Genomic DNA, 17,939 nt, shown 5'->3' with positions numbered 1-17,939 from the left:
CAATCAGAATGAAGATAAATCTTTTCTGAAATTACAATAAAATGGAAATGTTATTTACAATTTTTCAGAAAGACATGTTCTGATATGCAAGAGAACACACACACACATACACACACACACATATATATATGTTTTTTTCTGAGATAAACACCTATGGGGGTTCTGGGAATAGTTTGCGAAAGCTAAAACGAAAATCCTCTTTAGGCTATGAAGCATTTTTTTTTATATATATAACATTGGCATTTTACTTTTTTAATTTTTTTTAAATTTTTGCTGTGTTGGGTATTTGTTTCTGTGCGAGGGCTTTCTCCAGTTGTGGCAAGTGGGGGCCACTCTTCATCGCAGTGCGCAGGCCTCCCACTATCGCGGCCTCTCTTGTTGCGGAGCACAAGCTCCAGACGCGCAGGCTCAGTAGTTGTGGCGCACGGGCTCATTCGCTCCGCGGCATGTGGGATCCTCCCGGACCAGGACTCGAACCCGTGTCCCCTGCATCGGCAGGCAGACCCTCAACCACTGCGTCACCAGGGAAGCCCCTGTGAAGCATTTTTTGGATTCCTTGGCTGGGCGTGCAAACTCTGCAGCTAAGAGTCAGTGCTACTGAACATACTTGGAGTAGCTCCTTCTGTAATTACATGTGTCCACTGCTGCAGCTGCTCCTTCATAGTGCTGCTTGCTTGCAGTGAAAATGGCTTCTCTCTCCTCCCTAGAGACCTTTAAATAAAAGATCTGTGTAGCTGTGGGGGGGGGGGATGGGGGATAGGAGGATGAATTGATGGGGGACTGTTTTATTTTGTTTTTGTTTTAATTTGCTGCTTCTATTTGAGTTGGGGATATAAGTAGCCAACCTGAATTAATTTGATAGCTTTGTGGTGACAAAGGATAAAGGAAGGTTTGGGGCTGCTAAAAGCAGTGGTTTAGGATGGCTTAATACAGCTTCGTAGACGTCAGGATGGCTCTGTTCTCAGAGGCCTGTGATGTTCTGATGTATGAGGAATCCACAGTCTCCTGAAAGGAGGCAAAAATAATAACGTCCTAAGAAACTGAATCACAGGCAGTGTTTTTAAAAACTACATCTAGTTATCAGTCTTTGCCCATATTCTTTTTGTTTCCATTTACCCTTCCTTCTCTAATTCCCGGCCTTACCATCACATGCACAGAATGCTTATTACCCTAAGGTTATGAATAAAAGTAAAGCCTCTCAAGAGGATCCAGCAGTACCACTGAACAAAAAACGTAGCTCCCTGATAGTTGGAAAGCCCGCTGCAGGGTGTGTAATCACCAGGACATCGGCATCACAACTATCTTAAAGGTCATCAAGTGCATCCTCCCTGTTTAGTCCTGGAACCCTGCTCCGCCAACCCCAGCAGCTGGTTGGAGACAGTGTTGATGAGGACGACTTGGATATGCATATTTTTAAATTCCCTTCAGCTTTTCAAGCACAGCTCTTCAGTGGCCAAATACTATTTCCTGTGCTTTGTCGAAGTATTCCCTGCGGCATCAGAGATTTACCAATCAGGTGTCTACACACGGGCAGATGGGGGCAAACACTTCCTTGTCCACCAAAACTGCTTTCGGCTGATGCCATCCAAAAAATCCCTATGGAATATATACTAAAAGTCTTAAAATGAGTATATACTATGGCTTTAATATTCTACTTTTAGGAATTTATTCTAAGGAAATAAGGATGTAAATTTGTATGCCCAAGGATAGCCATTAAGCCCGTGTTTAAGAGCATGGACCCTGGGCTTCCCTGATGGCGCAGTGGTTAAGAATCCGCCTGCCAATGCCGGGGACACGGGTTCAAGCCCTGGTCCGGGAAGATCCCACATGCCGAGGAGCAACTAAGCCTGTGAGCTATAACTACTGAGCCTGCGCTCTAGAGCCTGCGAGCCACAACTACTGAAGCCCGTGCACCTAGAGCCTGTGGTCCACAATAAGAGAAGCCACTGCGACGAGAAACCCGTGCACCACAACGAAGAGTAGCCCCCGCTCACCGCAACTAGAGAAAGCCCGCGCGCAGCAACTAAGACCCAATGCAGCCAAAAATAATTAATTAACTTTAAAAAAAGATATAATTTAAAAAAAAAAAAAGAAAAAGCATGGACCCCGGGGTCAGACGGCCTGGTTTCCCTCTTGGCTCTACTTCTTATTAGTTGTGACACCTGGTGAGTGTCACTCAACTTCTCTGCCTTAGCTGTCCCTACCTTATAGGGTCTGTCCTGTCATGAGAAATAAATGAATTAATATGTAAAAGATGCTCAGGATGGTTTCTGGCACATAGTTTTTGCTTCTAATGATAGAAAAATTGGACATAGCCTACATATTCATTGATTTAATAAAACAAAATGTGCCATGTTTTAAAGATATTCACATATTAAAAGAAAAACAATTAGGTTACATAATAATGTATTAAGTATGAATGCTGAATAGTTACATGCCAAAAGGTTATTTTTTGGTGATGGAATTATAGACTATATTTTTCCCTCTGCATCGTTGCTATTTTCTAAATTTTCCACAAAGGAGATGTATAGTATAATAAAAGTTGTCTTTTTAACCCCTGTAGAATAATAATAACAGCTAACATTTATTGAGAGCTTACAACAGATCAGGTGTTTTTCTAAGATGGCAGATAGATATTCATTGCTTACAATAACCCTACGAGGCAGGTGCTATGATCCTCAATCTCCATTTCACAGATTAAGAAATTGAGGCAGAGAGAGGTGAAGTAATGTGCCTACGTCTTCCATCTAGCAAGCAGTAGAGGTGGGATTTGAACCTGGGCTGTCTGACTCAGGGCCTATGTTTTTAGGTTAGGAACTCTCTTTGTATGATTCTAGTAATCCAAAAAGCACTGAACTACATACAGCACCCATGGCAATCACCTAGTTGCATACACTGTTTAAAGGAAATGCATTAAGGAGTGCCTCTCACTCCCGGTGTCTTTGTTGCCAGATAATAGATAAATAAGACGTTTTCAGGCCTCCAGCCTTATTCTGAGTTTTCTTAGTAAATGGGGAGAATATATTCAGATCACACAGTAAAATTGCCTTTTCTGTGTATCCCTTAAAAAGAGTGCATTGACTTTACATGGCAATAAGCAAACTGGAAATAGTTTATATTTTTAAAAATCATAAACAGAACTAGTTAAGTAGCATATACATTTTTCACTATCATAGTACTCAAACAGTAAAGAGTCAATATATTGAGTGCCAGGAGCAATAAAGTTTAGAAGAAAGTTGTCCCTTCAGTTCAGGGTACATAATTACTGCAGATCAGAGCCATCGTGAGGTAACAGTGGATTTTCAGCAATTGTCTGTTTCTGTTATAGAATTTCCGTTTTTATGCAGGCAGTTAAATTGTAATTGATGGTTTTCTGCATACCTTTTAAAGAGTGAAAATTGGGTGTTTCAGAGTAATAATTTTACATTAGAAAATAATATCTTACACCTGGTGGCTGCAATCATAGGATCTATTTTTGAAAACTGTCCACCTCTATCATTTAATAACCAGCCTGGTAATGGACTAGCAGACAAGGCTGGTTGAATTAGGCTGTCAGGACTAGTGTGTTCCTGGATAGCACTACCAATCATGAGTCCTTGAGACTGTTAAATACTACAGGTTAGCCAGCACATTACTCAGAGGCAACTAATTAGGTTCAGGGAGCTTCTGGGAGTTCATTACATCATTAGACAAAAGTCTCTGAAATCCAGAAGGAATAGCCAGTCCCAGTTCTGATAAATCGCTACCTTAATCCTCCCAGAATTCTGCGGGAGTTGGGATTCACTGCTGTCATCTGCACTAAGGGGTCCTTCTTGATCTATTTCCCAGAAGAGGCTGACCTTCCTGAGAGGTCCTAGAAACCAGGGAAGGGATTTTTCTCTCTCTTTGCCTTGCTGTCATTGACGTTCCCCTCCAGCAACACTAAAACACCCCATTAGTGAGAGCACCTGTCTGCCAGTGGGCTGGTCTGGCTGCATCTTGTCCCTATGGCTCATCTTGACTGTGGGGGAGATGGCAGTGTATAGAGGAACCTCTCCTGCCCTGCTTCTAACCACTGCCTTCCTGAGGACATGTTATCACAGGGGTATTATGGGATTTGGTCTTGGACAGGATTCATCACCCACAAGTCTTGGACAAGTAAATCAGCTTTGGTTTCCTCAATAGTAGAAGAGTGAGATTAATATCTGCCTTACAAAGCTGTCAAGATTAACAGATACAAAGTATAGAAAGAATTTTGAACAGGGCCTGGAACCTGGTGTGCTCTCAGTAAAGACTTGCGATCATCAATAAATGATGATTACTGATCACTGCTTGTTAGAAATGCAAGGGATTTAGATTATTCATATTTTCCTCAACTCAGAAATGTGACCTGGCTCTGGGTTTTAGACCAGAAGAGTCACAAATTGTGGCATAGGAGTTGAGAAACAAGGTCAAATAAAATTGTGTACCTATCAGATTGATTTTTCCAAAAACATCTGGAATTTCTTCTTTAAAAAAAAAAAATCCTGGTTCTCTTCTTCCTGTTGTTCTGTTACCTCTTCCATGGCCCCTGCGGTTCCCCAGGCAATCCATGGAATGTTTTCATTATTACTATTTCAGAACTATGTATTTTTTTTGTTCAAAGTGAATTTATATTAGTTATTCTACCACACAGCATGTTTCCAATTACACACTGAACTCTAGTCTGTGCTCAAATGTAACATGATATTTGTAAACTAATAAACCCCTCCACTCACCCCCAAAACTATTCAAATTTCAGTTTCATTCACAGCTTCTGTCACTGTCACTGTGAACTGTTTTCACTCTCTTTGGAAATGTTCGGTTCCTGCTATTTGTTAAGGTTCTGTTCTTCATAGAAAAACTGCAGCTGCAGCCAGAGAAGGTGGATAATCAGATAGCGCCGGTTGGAGCAGTTGTCTGCAGCCCAGACTTTCCCCATGACAGCTTCTAGACGGTTGCTTATCTCCAGACCCTAACGTGCCAAACTCAAGTACGGCTAGACGACTACAAAGCCTAAAGATAAACTCTCTGGGAAAAACTTCTTTGGGGGTGACGAGCAGACTTTTCATTCTGCTGAACGTTGGGGCCGGCACGTTGATGTTCCCGGGAGTGCTGGCGCACAGGGAGAGGCGGGCACTGGGGCCGACCCGGGTCACCGCTGCTCCTCTGCAGGAAGCCGGCATCTATGAAACCTGCCTCACTGTGCTCCCAAGCTGTGCTTATGAAACGACGCCCTCATGCCTGCGCCTTCTCTCGTCTGCTTTGCGGAAAACGCTGGGAGCCTGGGAGCGCTGGAACCCGGCCACTAGCCGAGTCCGTGTGCAAACGCGGGGAGCCAGGGACGTCGGAGGGCAGGGAACTGGCCCGCGTGTTCTCGGGTTTCATTTCCTTCATGCTTCTCTCCCCCTTTGTTTTTCAGGTAGCGAAGCCGATTTTAGCTCCTCGAGCAGCACGGGCAGCATCTCGGCGCCTGAGGTCCACATGTCTGCTGCGGGAAGCAAGCGGTCCTCTTTCTCACGCAAGTAGGCCCGCCTCCTGCCCCCTGCTCTGTAATTGTTAAGACGCGTTACGCGGGCGACTGACCTGTACTTTATGTTTCTCTAGAACCACCTGGATTACTGTGCGTTCCGATTTTATGCTTATTCAGTGAGTGCTTTTCGCTTGGCTGGTTTTTACAGTGATTCACAGTTGGTACTTTTCCCAGCCTCACCTACCTTGGTCACGACGTGGTTGCCCTGTGTTCCTCCGCCCGCGACGCCCTCTCGTGCAGCCCTGGCGCCTTCCCTCCCATCTCTCTCCTTCCCTTACCCACCTGTGTGCTCATCTGAGGATCAGGCTAGTCGGCTCCCACTTCCCACCCTGCCGCCCCTTCGAATCTGTCCTCTTAGCTGCAAAGCCTCTCACTTCACCCTTTCTTTCCTCTAGCTGAGCTTCCTTTTTTCGTCTTTGTGAAAGAAGCATAGTGACCCTCTGGCCACCTCCAACGTTCACGTGGGGAAGGGGTGAAGAAAGTTTGGAGTTCATAGGCCTGGGTGCCCCCTACCCACCGAAAGAGGCAGTAGAACAGAATAGCTAAGTGTGAGGGCTCTGGAGCCAGGCTACCTTGGTTTGAATGCCAGCTCCACCATCTACAGGCTGTGTGGCCCTGAGCAAGTTGCTCAACTTCTCTACACCTCAGTTTTCTCACCTGGAAAATAGGGCTACAGTCATAGCCACCTGGTAGGGTTTATTGTTAGGGTTAAATTAGTTAATTCAGGTAAAGTGTGAGGTCATTGCTTGAAACATGAGCAGGTGTTCGCCATTGGTGCTGTTTGGACTGGGGGAGAGAAGGTCTGTGAGGGAAATGGGAGCCACTGTTCACGTTTGGCGGGACAGCTAGTCAGCCCCAGGATTCTCTGCTGCCGTCAGTGGCTTCATTTATTCATTCAATACGTATTTATTGAGCATCTACTGTGAGGCAGTTTCTAGAGATATGGCAGTAAACAAAACTTATGAAAAACTATTTTCATTCTAGTAGAGAAAGAAGGATAATAAATGCATTTAAATAATAGATATATTTTTAAATACAGGGAAAGGATATGGAGGGTAATAGGATGTTTGGTATATTCTAGATAGGCTGGTTCCTGGAGACTCTGTGATGAGGTGAGCTCTGGGCAGGGGCCTGAACAAAGCGATGGAGTGAGCCACACGACACAGGGGTGACTGTCACTTGACTGTCCTGGGCCGCAGTGTCCAAATGTGTAAAAAGGAGATTGGGCTACATGATTTTTAAGGTTCCTTGCTGGAGAAAAGCTGTTTAGTTTCTAAAAGCTTGCATTTCCAGGACTGAGCAAACAAATGTTTCCCACTTCTCTTAGGTGAGCAGAAGATATGGCTGATACTTATAAAGGGACCTGAGATCCCCAGTGCAGAGTTTTATTGTTAAAGCTGAAGCCAGACAAACTTGTAACTAAAGAGTGAAGTCCACAGTGAAGAAGCACAATTGTTCTTCAGAATCGATAAATACCATTTATTTTGGAAATAAAGTGCCTCTGGGATCACAGGATGTAACTATAAACATTCTCTGTACAAATCAGACGTGGCTTGCTCTGAGAATAAGCCATTTATCTCACCCATTCAAGAAATTAGCACATACCCATTGGTACAAGGCCTCAAAGAACAGAGAGGCAAAAGACAAAAGAAACGGCCTGAAGAGCAAGCCAATTTTGTTAAGCATTTCAAAGGAATTTGTGTTTGTGGTTAAATTCCAAGGTGATGTCAGTTATACTGAGTGACTTAGAGAAAATATTCTAGTCTGGAATCCGTGAATTCTCTCAGTGATGAAAAATTGATGTGTTAAACATAAAGTTGTTAAATATAATTATGTGCAAATCAGATATATGCTTCATAGACTAATATATGCATAATAGAAAATTGAAATAGGCAAATGTTCTGTCCGTTATGTTCACTTTTTTTATCTGACCCAGGCACAGAGCACCATCAGTAGATATCTGGTCTGGAGCATCTCAGGTGTTTCACGTAATCTGTGTGTTCTACAGGACCATGCCTTGAGGATAGCTCCTCTAGATGGGCCGGGTACCATGCAAAACTTTAAAATAACTCATGATCCTTTTAATTGGCTGGTTCCTCCTGTAGTAAATGCATTTTCTTTGTGGAGAATTAGATCCTGGGAGGAAGGCTAGCAGGAACATGTGGTGAAGGGGTGGGGGGAATGAAGGACAGAGGTAGTTGGAAGGAATGTTTTTGACAGGCAATTTTAAAAACAAAACTTAAAAGATTTACAAACCATCTCTTCTTAGAGAAGGCCAACTCTGCTGATATTTCTGAGGAGTTCTCTTTCTTAAACTAGAACCCTAGGGCTTCCCTGGTGGCGCAATGGTTAAAATCTGCCTGCCAATGCAGGGGACGCGGGTTCGAGCCCTGGTCCAGGAAGATCCCACATGCTGCGGAGCAACTAAGCCCGTGCACCACAACTACTGAGCCTGTGCTCTAGAGTCCGCGTGCCGCAACTACTGAAACCTGCACACCTAGAGCCCGTGCTCTGCAACAAGAGAAGCCACTGCAATGAGAGACCCACGCACTACGAAGAGTAGCCCCCGCTCGCCGCAACTAGAGAAAGCCCGTGCACAGCAACGAAGACCCAATGCAGCCAAAAATAAATTAATTTAAAAACAACAACAACAAAGCTAAAACTCTAATCTTAATCAGAGGCAGAGAGAAGTAAGAAGAAGAAAAAAAAAAAGCTCGGGATTTGGAGTCAGATGGACCTGGACTTGAGTTCAGCATCCATTGCTTATTAGGTGCAAGACACAGGGCCCTGAGCCTCAGTTTCCTGTTCTGGAAAATGGGGTAATAATGGCATCTACCTCACTGATTTAAATGAACTGATAGATATGAATGCTTAACACGGTGCCCAGAACTCAGGAAAAGAGCCATTACATGCTTGTTTTAGTCAATAGTGATAAAAATAATACTAATGGGCAAGATGCTGCCGCTGTTGCCGCTGATGGTGGTGGTGGTGGTGAATATGATCGTATTAGTTTGCTCAGGCTGTTATAACAAAATACCGTAGACTGGGGGGGGGGGGTTTAAACAACAGAAATGTACTTTCTCACAATTCTGGAAGCTAGAGGTCCAAGATCAAGGTGTCAGCAGGACTGGCTTCTATGGAGGCCTTGCTCCTTGGCTTGTAGATGGCTGTGTTGTCCCTGTTCCCTCACCTAGTCTTTTCTCTGTGCCTGTCTGTGTCCAAATTTCCTCTTCCTATAAGGGCACTAGTCAAATTGGGATTAGGGCCCATCCTAAGGGCCTCATTTTAGCATAAATACCTTTTTTAAAGCCCCGTTTCCAAATACAATCACATTCTTAGGTACTGGGGGTTAGGGCTTCCACCTGCGAATTTGGGGAGGACACCATTCAGCCCATAATAGTGCTGGTGAGCATGGTGATGGTGATGGTGGTGGTGACGGTGAGGGTGAGGATGTTACCTGAAGGAAAGGGCAATGCCTGGAGAATACAGAATCACCTGAGCGCCTTCTGAGGATCCCTCCTTCACCTTTCCCTTTCTCTCACTTTCCAGTTTTGCAGGAAGATTTGCAGGAAGGGGGCGGGGTACCAGAATTCTATCTCCTCTCTGTGGGCTGCATTCTTTTGTCCATCAGACCAAGGGATTTGGGGGGAGCTAGGAAGGTAGCGTCAGATTTGCCTGTGCACGGCTTTGACAAACATGGAATCCTGTCTTCTCCATTGCAAATGTTTTTTATTATCATCCACAATGAGTTTGTACCCACATATGTTAGCATTCGAACTAAACTAAAAGTAAGTAACAGAACTGATAATTTAAAGCTTGTAGTTTCTTTTTTTAAAGTTAGCTATTACAAACAGCCTAATAACTCATTTCCTGAAATATATTTCAAGACTCAATTATACCTTAGTAATGTTTGATAGTTTGAAGAGTTTTTGCTCTTTTCTGTACAGCAGATGAGTTCTTACAAAATCGTCGTCTCATTTAATTTGTATGTCACTAATCGTGCATCTTAGTGCGTGCATCAAACTAAAGAAGTCGGTGGTAAACTCTTCAGGTAATAACCACATACCTAGCCAGTACCTAATATACCTGTTTACAAGACCCAAACAATATATTCCATTTGTATAAAGCTGGAGACATTTCTGTAGAGTTGAGACCTGGATTTAAATCCCAGTGGAGCTGTGAGTTCTTGAACCAGTTTTTTTTTCCCCCTGAGCCTCAGTTATTTCACATAACTGAGTACTGCCTGTACTTCACATAATATAAAAGGGAAATGATCATTGTACCAGTCTTATTGCCATAAGCCTCATTGCCATGATGGTCAAAATTAAGTGAAACAATGTTCATAGAGCACCTGCAACAAGGCTTGGGTCACAGAAGGTTCTCAGCAAAGGTTAACTCAGAATAGAATTCCCCAGGTCCACATGAGGGATAGCTCCTTACTCTTTCTCCTAACTTGTAATGGTTGACTCTCCATCTTTCTCATAGCCACATTAAGAAATAGTCAGGCCAACAGAAGTGAAGCATAGAGAGGCACATCCAAGCCAGAGTACATATTCTTTTCTGCCCAACACCCACCAAAGAACTGCTGAAGTTGCTTTGTCACAAAGCCACCAGCCCATCTGTTCCATATAAAATGTCCTGTACACACAAAAAAGGAGGCAGAGTCCATGTGGATGATTTCAAAAGGAAAGAACTTTTTAAGTTTAGAATTTGGTGATGTTTCATTTATATGTGATTTACTGGGTTGACTGCTAGTTCAAATTGTATTCGATTTTAAGTAAGTAATTGTGATTTTGGAGCCAAGTAGACCCACACACACACTCATACTCACATTCACTCATGTTTCTCAGTGAGATGTGTCCGTTGGATACAGTTGTAATCAAAATTGCAAAGAGGGATTGACAAAAATAAGTCCTGCTATATGAAAAGTATCTTGTTCCCTTTGGTTTCCTTGTCATGTCAGCAAGATATATTCCTGACATAGACGTGCTACCCTATTTAAAGTAATTTCAACATTCTCTAGATGCTTCCTTACACTCCGGGGTATCAAATTTAATGGAACTAGATTAACAGGGAAGTTCAGACAGTTTATCCAGAAACAGTACCCTGCAGTTGAATTGCCCTTAACAGCTTGTCCAATGTACTCAACATCCACTCTTTGATTTATTTGCACATCAGCTTTGTGAAAGTTATCATATACCCCCAATATTAAGTGGCTTACTTGCCTAAGTTCCTAGTAAGTGGCAGTGCCAGGACTTCAACCCAGTTTGTTCCCTTAGCAGTCATTTAGGAAGAACCTAGCATGTGCCAGGAGGTAGTGGGGATGTAAAAGCACAGGCTGTGTTTCTGCCCTCAGGATGCCCTAGTCTAGTGGAAAAGACAGACCGACGTGCTGTGCTGACGCACTGTGATCATCTCCACGGTGAAGCCTGCACAGGGTGTTGGAAAGCACCGGCGAGCAGCTCCTACACTGGCCGAGGGAGGGAGCGGTCCAGAGGAGGCTGCTTGGAGTAGGTTCCCGTCAGTCTTGAAGTAGGAGGTACCCAGAGGCTCAGGGTAGGAGCAGAAGAACAATTCTAGGCAGAGAGAATAATAAAAAGATGATGGAGAGCGTGGACCATCAGGAAACTGTACGTCGTCTGGAATGCAGGGGGAGGAACAGCAGAGGGTGCGTTGGATGGGGTGGTGGGGCCAGACCTTGTGAGCTGTATTAAGGGGTCTGGCCTTTATTCTGGAGGCTGCGGGGAATCACTGAATGGCTTTGAGGAGGCCAGCGATACTCAGATTCCATATTGGAAAAGCCACTCTCACCACAGGGACGGCCTCCTTGCTGGAGGGGCAAGACAAGAGGCAGGGAAAAAAAGGGGGCTAACATTTTAAGCAGTTAAATGATAAAGGTTGTGCTATGTCATTGGGGATGGAAAGAAAAAGAAAAAAATTGGTTAAAATTATAGACGATACATTTATGTGGGTTATATTTATCCTGTTTTTTCCTTCTTCTTTACGGGCAAACCCCTTCTCCCCCATCCTCCAAATGAAGCACCCTAATTTTCTCACCCAACGTGAGCCAAACCTGAATATTTTTACACAGAAACAGGTATACTGGAACAAAAGCCACATCTTCAAAATGGCCTCTGGAACGAAACGAAACCAAATCAGTATTTTACATGGTTTGTGTTCTTAGCAGGCAGCTGGGTTTAATCTATGGTCAGAAACTATTTGAAAGAATAGAAGAGGGAGAGGTTGCCTGTGCTGGTGACACAGGAGAGAAAATATCGGGCAGGTGGGAAGAAGGCGACTCATAAAGCCCAATTGCTCTAATAATTATGTTGCCCTTTTCAACCCTATAGATTGGATTTCCTCAGTGGTGACTAGCTTTTAAGAAGGAACAGAGCGTTCGCATTTGGGTATCTACAGCCCCAAGGATTCTAACATTCTTCATGCTTCTCTCCCAGTCGAGGTCCCCACGGGCGGAGCAATGGAGCTTCATCGTACAAGACTGGCAACAGCCCACCCTCCCCACGGGAGAAGGACCTTCTGTCCATGCTGTGCAGGAATCAGCTGAGTCCCGTTAACATCCATCCCAGTTATGCGCCTTCTTCCCCCAGTAGCAGCAACTCCGGCTCCTACAAGGGAAGTGACTGCAGCCCCGTCATGAGGTGAGTGCCGTCTGTCTCCCAATTCATGACTCTTAGTTTGTCCTACTTGGTAAGCTTCTCTTTTAAAAAAAATTTTTTTTTAATGATACAAGTCTTGATCCCCTGCCTTATTCTGTCATACAACACTTCTCTTTCCTTTCCCACACTCAGCTAATCCTTCAAGGGCTGCTGCAGAAAGGACACGAGCCACAGTTTCATTTCTAATAAGGTCCCGCAGTCCGAGGAGTTCCTGGCTAGGCAGTAAAAATGGCACAGCGGCAGTAGGAGGGTCCCATGCATTTCCCTCCGAACAGAGAAGAGCCATTCGTGGGTTTTCTCATTCATTCAAACACCAGATGTTTATTGAGCACCACGTCGTGCCCAGTACTGTGTAAAGCAGTACTGGGCACAGTACTGCCCAGAGCAGTAACTCTTGGCCAGGCCTAAGAGGGGCCAAGATTCCAGCAAGGGAAGTTTTGTAGAGCACTGGGCGCCTCTCTTACAAAACCTATCTGGTGAGACTGGACTAGCCTTTTTCCCTGCAGAAGAAGGAAGGTTTCCACGAAGTCAGCACACTCACACCAGGGACTGATGTCAGAACAATCTGAATTCAACTAACAACAATCGGGACCTTTAGGCAAGTGGCACGTTGTGTGGAAGCGAGGTCACCTCGCTCCCTCCTGCCCTCCCACCTGCCCCTACTCACTGTCCTTTAACATAATAGCCTGTTACTCTGAACTGCCAGGCAGGCCCGTGGACAATTGTGCATTGTTTTATATGAGATCATCCCTAGGCCACAGAAAATCTCCCTCTCCCCTGTCCCCGCCCCCAATCTTCCCAGTTTGAACAGTCCTAAGATTGGCAGGTGGATTACTGTCCCCCTTCTGAAGTGAGGTCACACGCTGCTGGGGTTTAAGGTCCCAGCAAACGGCTGCCATTTCTTCTCAACCTGTTAGCTGTGCCTTAACTTTTCTTTTTATAGAAAAAGTAACATGTCACTACTTCGATTGTTTCAGACGATCTGGAAGGTACATGTCCTGTGGTGAAAATCATGGTGTCAAACCCCCAAGTCCAGAGCAGTACTTGACTCCCCTGCAGCAGAAAGAGGTTACAGTGAGACACCTGAAGACCAGGCTCAAGGAGTCTGAGCGCCGGCTGCATGAGAGGTGAATCCACGTTCCTTGCACGCTGTGGTTTAGGACATTTTCTTTGTCCATAAAATGAAATATGAACCGACACAAGAAAAGAAGACAAATGACTTCATTTAAATTTTGTCACATTTCTTAAATCAGTCTCTCAAAAGAGCTATTTTATAATCCTGCTGTTTCAGGGGTCCAGGGAACCCTCCTGGGTTGGAAGGGATCCTCTGCTTTTTCTGGGTGGGTCCAGCTTTTTTTTTTTTTTTTTTTTTGGCGGTACGAGGGCCTCTCACTGCTGTGGCCTCTCCCGTTGCGGAGCACAGGCTCCGGACGCGCAGGTTCAGCGGCCATGGCTCACGGGCCCAGCCGCTCCGCGGCATGTGGGATCCTCCCGGACCAGGGCACGATCCTGTGTCCCCTGCATCAGCAGGCGGACTCTCAACCACTGCGCCACCAGGGAAGCCCTGGAAGTCTTTGGTTTATGATTTGAGGAATCTATGGGAGGGTTTGAATAATCATGGGAGGGAGGTATGGGAAGGCAGTGAAACTGGAGAAGAGTCAAGCCTAAACTTAAAGAAGCAATACTTACAGCATCTCTTCAAATATGTCAGGATCCTGACTACCTGGTATTCATAAACACTGAGAATATGAGGACATATATTTACACGGACTATGAAGAAATTATATGTAAAGAAGAATTTTTTGACAAATATCTGGAAATAGGGTCCTGTGAAGGATCTAAAAAAAAAATAGGTTCCCTTCAGCGTAGGATGGATCCAGTGTCATCTTGCCTGAGAGGAGATAGAATGATCAACATTTCACAAAGTCCTTGCAACATGTAGCTTTTTATGATTTAAATAAATTTTTAAGAAATTATCATTGGTATATGATCAGAACTGTTTTGCACTGCTAAAGCTTATCAGTCTGCCTTCTGCCTTTGATAGGTAATTAAAAGTGATACGGACTTTCCTTCCACAAGTTGTTTTGTGGACATAGGAAAGAGTAGACTATGGAGATAAAAGCAAGCTAAGAGACACTAATGTGTTCCAATAAAACAATTTCCAATATTAAATACAGGACTACCTCAGAGATGTTGCAGGTTCAGTTCCAGACCACTGCAATAAAGCAAATATTGCAATAAAGTGAGCCATATGAATTTTTTCACTTCTCATCACATATAAAAGTTATTTCACTACGCTAGAGTCTACTAAGGGTGCAGCAGCATTATAGCTAAAAACAGTGCACAAACCTTAATTTTAAAATACCTTAATTGCTAAAAAATGCTAACCAGCGTCTGACAAAGCAGGGTTGCCACAAACCTTCAATTTGTTAAAAAAAAAATAAAAAGACACTATCTGCGAAGCACGATAAAGTAAAGTGCAGTAAAGCGAGGTCCGTCTGTATCGAATAGAGGATGATGCCTGAAAAATACTTAGTGAAATACCAGACATATGGCGGGCACTCAAAAAGAAAAAAAAAAACAATAATAGCATTTTTTATTCGGATTCTAGTTACTGTTATTATTTTAGCTGTTTTACAGTTAAGGGGGGCAGTTCAGGGCTAATAAAATTTCAAAACTGATTTAACCTGTATGTTTCCGGTGGGAGAGCATGGGCTGGGCTGGGCGCCAGAATTGCTTGCTGCCCGCTTCACAGTTGGCCTTTTTCTGAGCAGGGCTTGTCTCCTCTGGCTCTAGGGAGAGTGAGATCGTGGAGCTGAAGTCCCAGCTGGCCCGAATGCGGGAGGACTGGATTGAGGAAGAGTGCCACCGGGTGGAGGCCCAGCTGGCCCTCAAGGAAGCCAGGAAGGAGATCCAACAGCTCAAACAGGTCATCGAAACAATGAGGAGCAGCTTGGCCGATAAGGACAAAGGCATTCAGAAATATTTTGTGGACATAAACATTCAAAACAAGAAGCTGGAGTCTCTACTTCAGAGCATGGAGATGGCGCACAGTGGCTCTCTGAGGGACGAGCTGTGTCTCGACTTTCCGTGTGATTCCCCGGAGAAGGGCTTAGCCCTCAGCATGGCTTCCGGCCCGACGGCCGAGGCGCTGACCCCAGAGGAGCCGGGGGCCAACAGCGAGCTGCTGGGGGAACACAGCGCAGGCCACGGCACAGATGTGTTCGATGAGCTGGTGACAGCCGCCGTGGAGGCCGGCGACCTGGAGCTGCTTCGTGCCAGCCCTGGGGCAAAGGTCCTGGAGTTGGAGGGTCAGGAAGAGGGCAGTGCGGTGGCAGAGCAGGCCGTGCAGACCGACGTGGTGCCCTACAGCCCTGCCGTCTCCGAGCTCATCCGGCATGTGCTCAAGCTCCAGGACCCCTGTCCCTCCAGCTCCACGTCCCCTGAGGATGAGTCCAGGGCCGACTCGATGGAAAGCTTCCTGGAGTCCATCTCTGCCATCGTGGTCGATTTGACTCCAAGAAATCCAAACTCCGCCATCCTTTTGTCTCCCGTGGAGACCCCGACCGCCGAGGTGGGTCCGGAGGCACGTGGGAACCGCCTCATGAGAGAGCTGGATTTTGCAGGCTCCGCGGAGGAAAGGCTGAACGGCCTGGTCCCGCTGTGCGGCGGGGGCGTCGTGGGGCGGTACTGGAGCAGCAGTTTCCTGGTGGATCTCCTGGCCGTGGCGGCCCCCGTGGTCCCCACCGTGCTGTGGGCGTTCAGTACTCAGAGGGGGGGAACAGATCCCATCTACAACATCGGGGCGTTGCTGCGGGGCTGCTGCATGGTGGCCCTGCACTCTCTCCGCCGCACCACCTGTCATATCAAACCCTAGACAGAAGATGTCACTTCCGTGTGCCAGTCTGTCCCGTGTGGCCTGATGCTAGGTGGAGAAGCAGCGGGTCGACCTGTGGCGGTCTCTATTCTGTCGTTTTTGCTCCTCGGTATTTGATTTGCACTATATTTAGTTGAAGCCTGTTCACTGTTTAAAACGGGAGGTATCTTCGAAGGCATGGAGACCTGGTTCCAGTACATGTCCCACCAGTGTGATATAGAAAGCATGCTCACGATCTTGCCGTGTCGTCTGAGGTCCCCGTACTTATCCTAGTGGTGCAGGTAGAGAAAATGCAAAGTTTGCACTTTCAAGACAGCTTCTGTAAGGCTGGCATGTTATCTCCTTGCTTTGCTTTTTGCCGTTTTAAAATGTGTAATTGTTACAGCATTCCAGTCGTCTTGTGCATAGCAGGGGATTGTAACCAAAAAGAAAAATGTATTTGTGTAATTGGTTTGAAGAAGTCTTGATAGCTCTTTAGTGTCTTACTCGGGGTTGATAAGGTTTGAGTGTTTGCAGTTTTCTACTAGATGTAGCTCCCAAGTCTTAAATGGCTTGTCTGTTCTTAAACCTGTCAATTGATGAAACTATATGTAAGGTTTACATTGTATTAACTTATTTTTGCTTATTCTACGTAGTGTTTTATTGAAAATCGTTTGTAACCACACACTTCAGCATGATGAAAATGAAGATCAGTGTTTCCATTTAAATAAATGTTCTATCCTCCTATAAAATAATTATCTCTGTGATTTTACTTTTACATATGGTAAGAAAGACTAAATGGATAGCAGATCCTTCCATCTTTAACAGTAGGGATCTGTAAAAATGGAATTAAATGATAAAGAGGGAAAAATAACTATTAAAGAAAGGTGAGGACTTCCTACTCTGTCTTTTAAAAAGCATTGTTTCTGAAGACAAGTAGCTTTGATTGTTTGTTTGCTCTGAAATTATCCATACACTTGTTAGTCCACATATTTATTCAGTAAGGATATACTGAGTATTTTCAGGAAAGTTGGGCTGACTTTGTTTTAAAGCATGCTGGGGGTTCAGAGAGGGAGAAAATGCTTCACCGTATGTGTCCTCCCCTTGGAATAATAGGGTGAGAGTGGGTGGCTGGGAAGGGATGAGACAGTATTAAATCTGTATTACTTTATTCCTCACACCGATCTTGTGATATGGGTATTACTCTACTTTACAGATAATGGAGCTGAGCCTTAAAGAGGTAGATTGCTCAGGATCTCATCTTTCATCTCTAGAAGCCAAGATTTCAAGGGTCTGCAAAGCAAATGACTTTACACACAAGTGGAAGAGACTGGGGAATATCCTAAGTTTTCACCGAGAAACTCTTCTTCCACAGCACTTATCACCTTTAAACGTACTGTACTGTCACTTACTATGTCTTGCTTATTGCCCATCTCCCCCACTAAAATACTAAGTCTCTGAGGGCAGAGATCTGTGTTCTGTTTCATTCACAGAAAAATGTCAAGCACTTAGAACAGTAGGTGGCATATTGTAGGGGTTCTAAAAATAGCTGTTGAATGAATTCATCCAACAAATACTTACTGGGTGCTCACACGTTAGGCACTTCGCTAGGCCTGTCGTCAATAGCGAAGGAGACAGACAAGGCTTCTGCCTTCAGGGAACTCACATTCTGTCTGTGAAAGACACAGAACATGCCAACAAATGAACAAATTAATTCTGGATAGTGGTAAGTGCTTCCAAGGGAATGAGATGCTTTGACCAAGACTGATGGGGACAAAGGCCAGGAACACCTGTCTGAAGAAATACCATTAGTGCTAATGGATGATAAAGAGCAAGCTGTGGGAAGATATGGGGGGTAAACTTTTGCAGAAAGAAC

General features: G+C 44.8%; 1 protein-coding gene across 3 annotated transcripts in view; it reads left to right on the top strand.

The window, feature by feature from the left end:
- The window catches only part of SYBU (syntabulin), a 113,577-nt gene extending 96,762 nt beyond the window's left edge, over nucleotides 1-16,815 (top strand). For all 3 annotated transcript variants that reach the window (XM_065895053.1, XM_065895052.1, XM_065895054.1), the window contains 4 exons: nucleotides 5,420-5,522; nucleotides 11,986-12,189; nucleotides 13,185-13,334; nucleotides 15,004-16,815. In XM_065895053.1, the coding sequence (XP_065751125.1) occupies nucleotides 5,420-5,522; nucleotides 11,986-12,189; nucleotides 13,185-13,334; nucleotides 15,004-16,084 (1,538 nt within the window). In that variant the 3' untranslated portion in view covers nucleotides 16,085-16,815. The remainder of the gene's footprint in view (nucleotides 1-5,419; nucleotides 5,523-11,985; nucleotides 12,190-13,184; nucleotides 13,335-15,003) is intronic.
- The last annotated feature ends 1,124 nt before the right edge of the window (nucleotides 16,816-17,939 follow it).

Source organism: Phocoena phocoena, chromosome 17, assembly GCF_963924675.1.
Source record: "Phocoena phocoena chromosome 17, mPhoPho1.1, whole genome shotgun sequence".
Classification (NCBI taxonomy): Eukaryota; Metazoa; Chordata; class Mammalia; order Artiodactyla; family Phocoenidae; genus Phocoena; species Phocoena phocoena.
The sequence above is the reverse complement of the archived record's forward strand: the minus strand, read 5'-3'. Positions and strand labels throughout refer to the sequence as shown.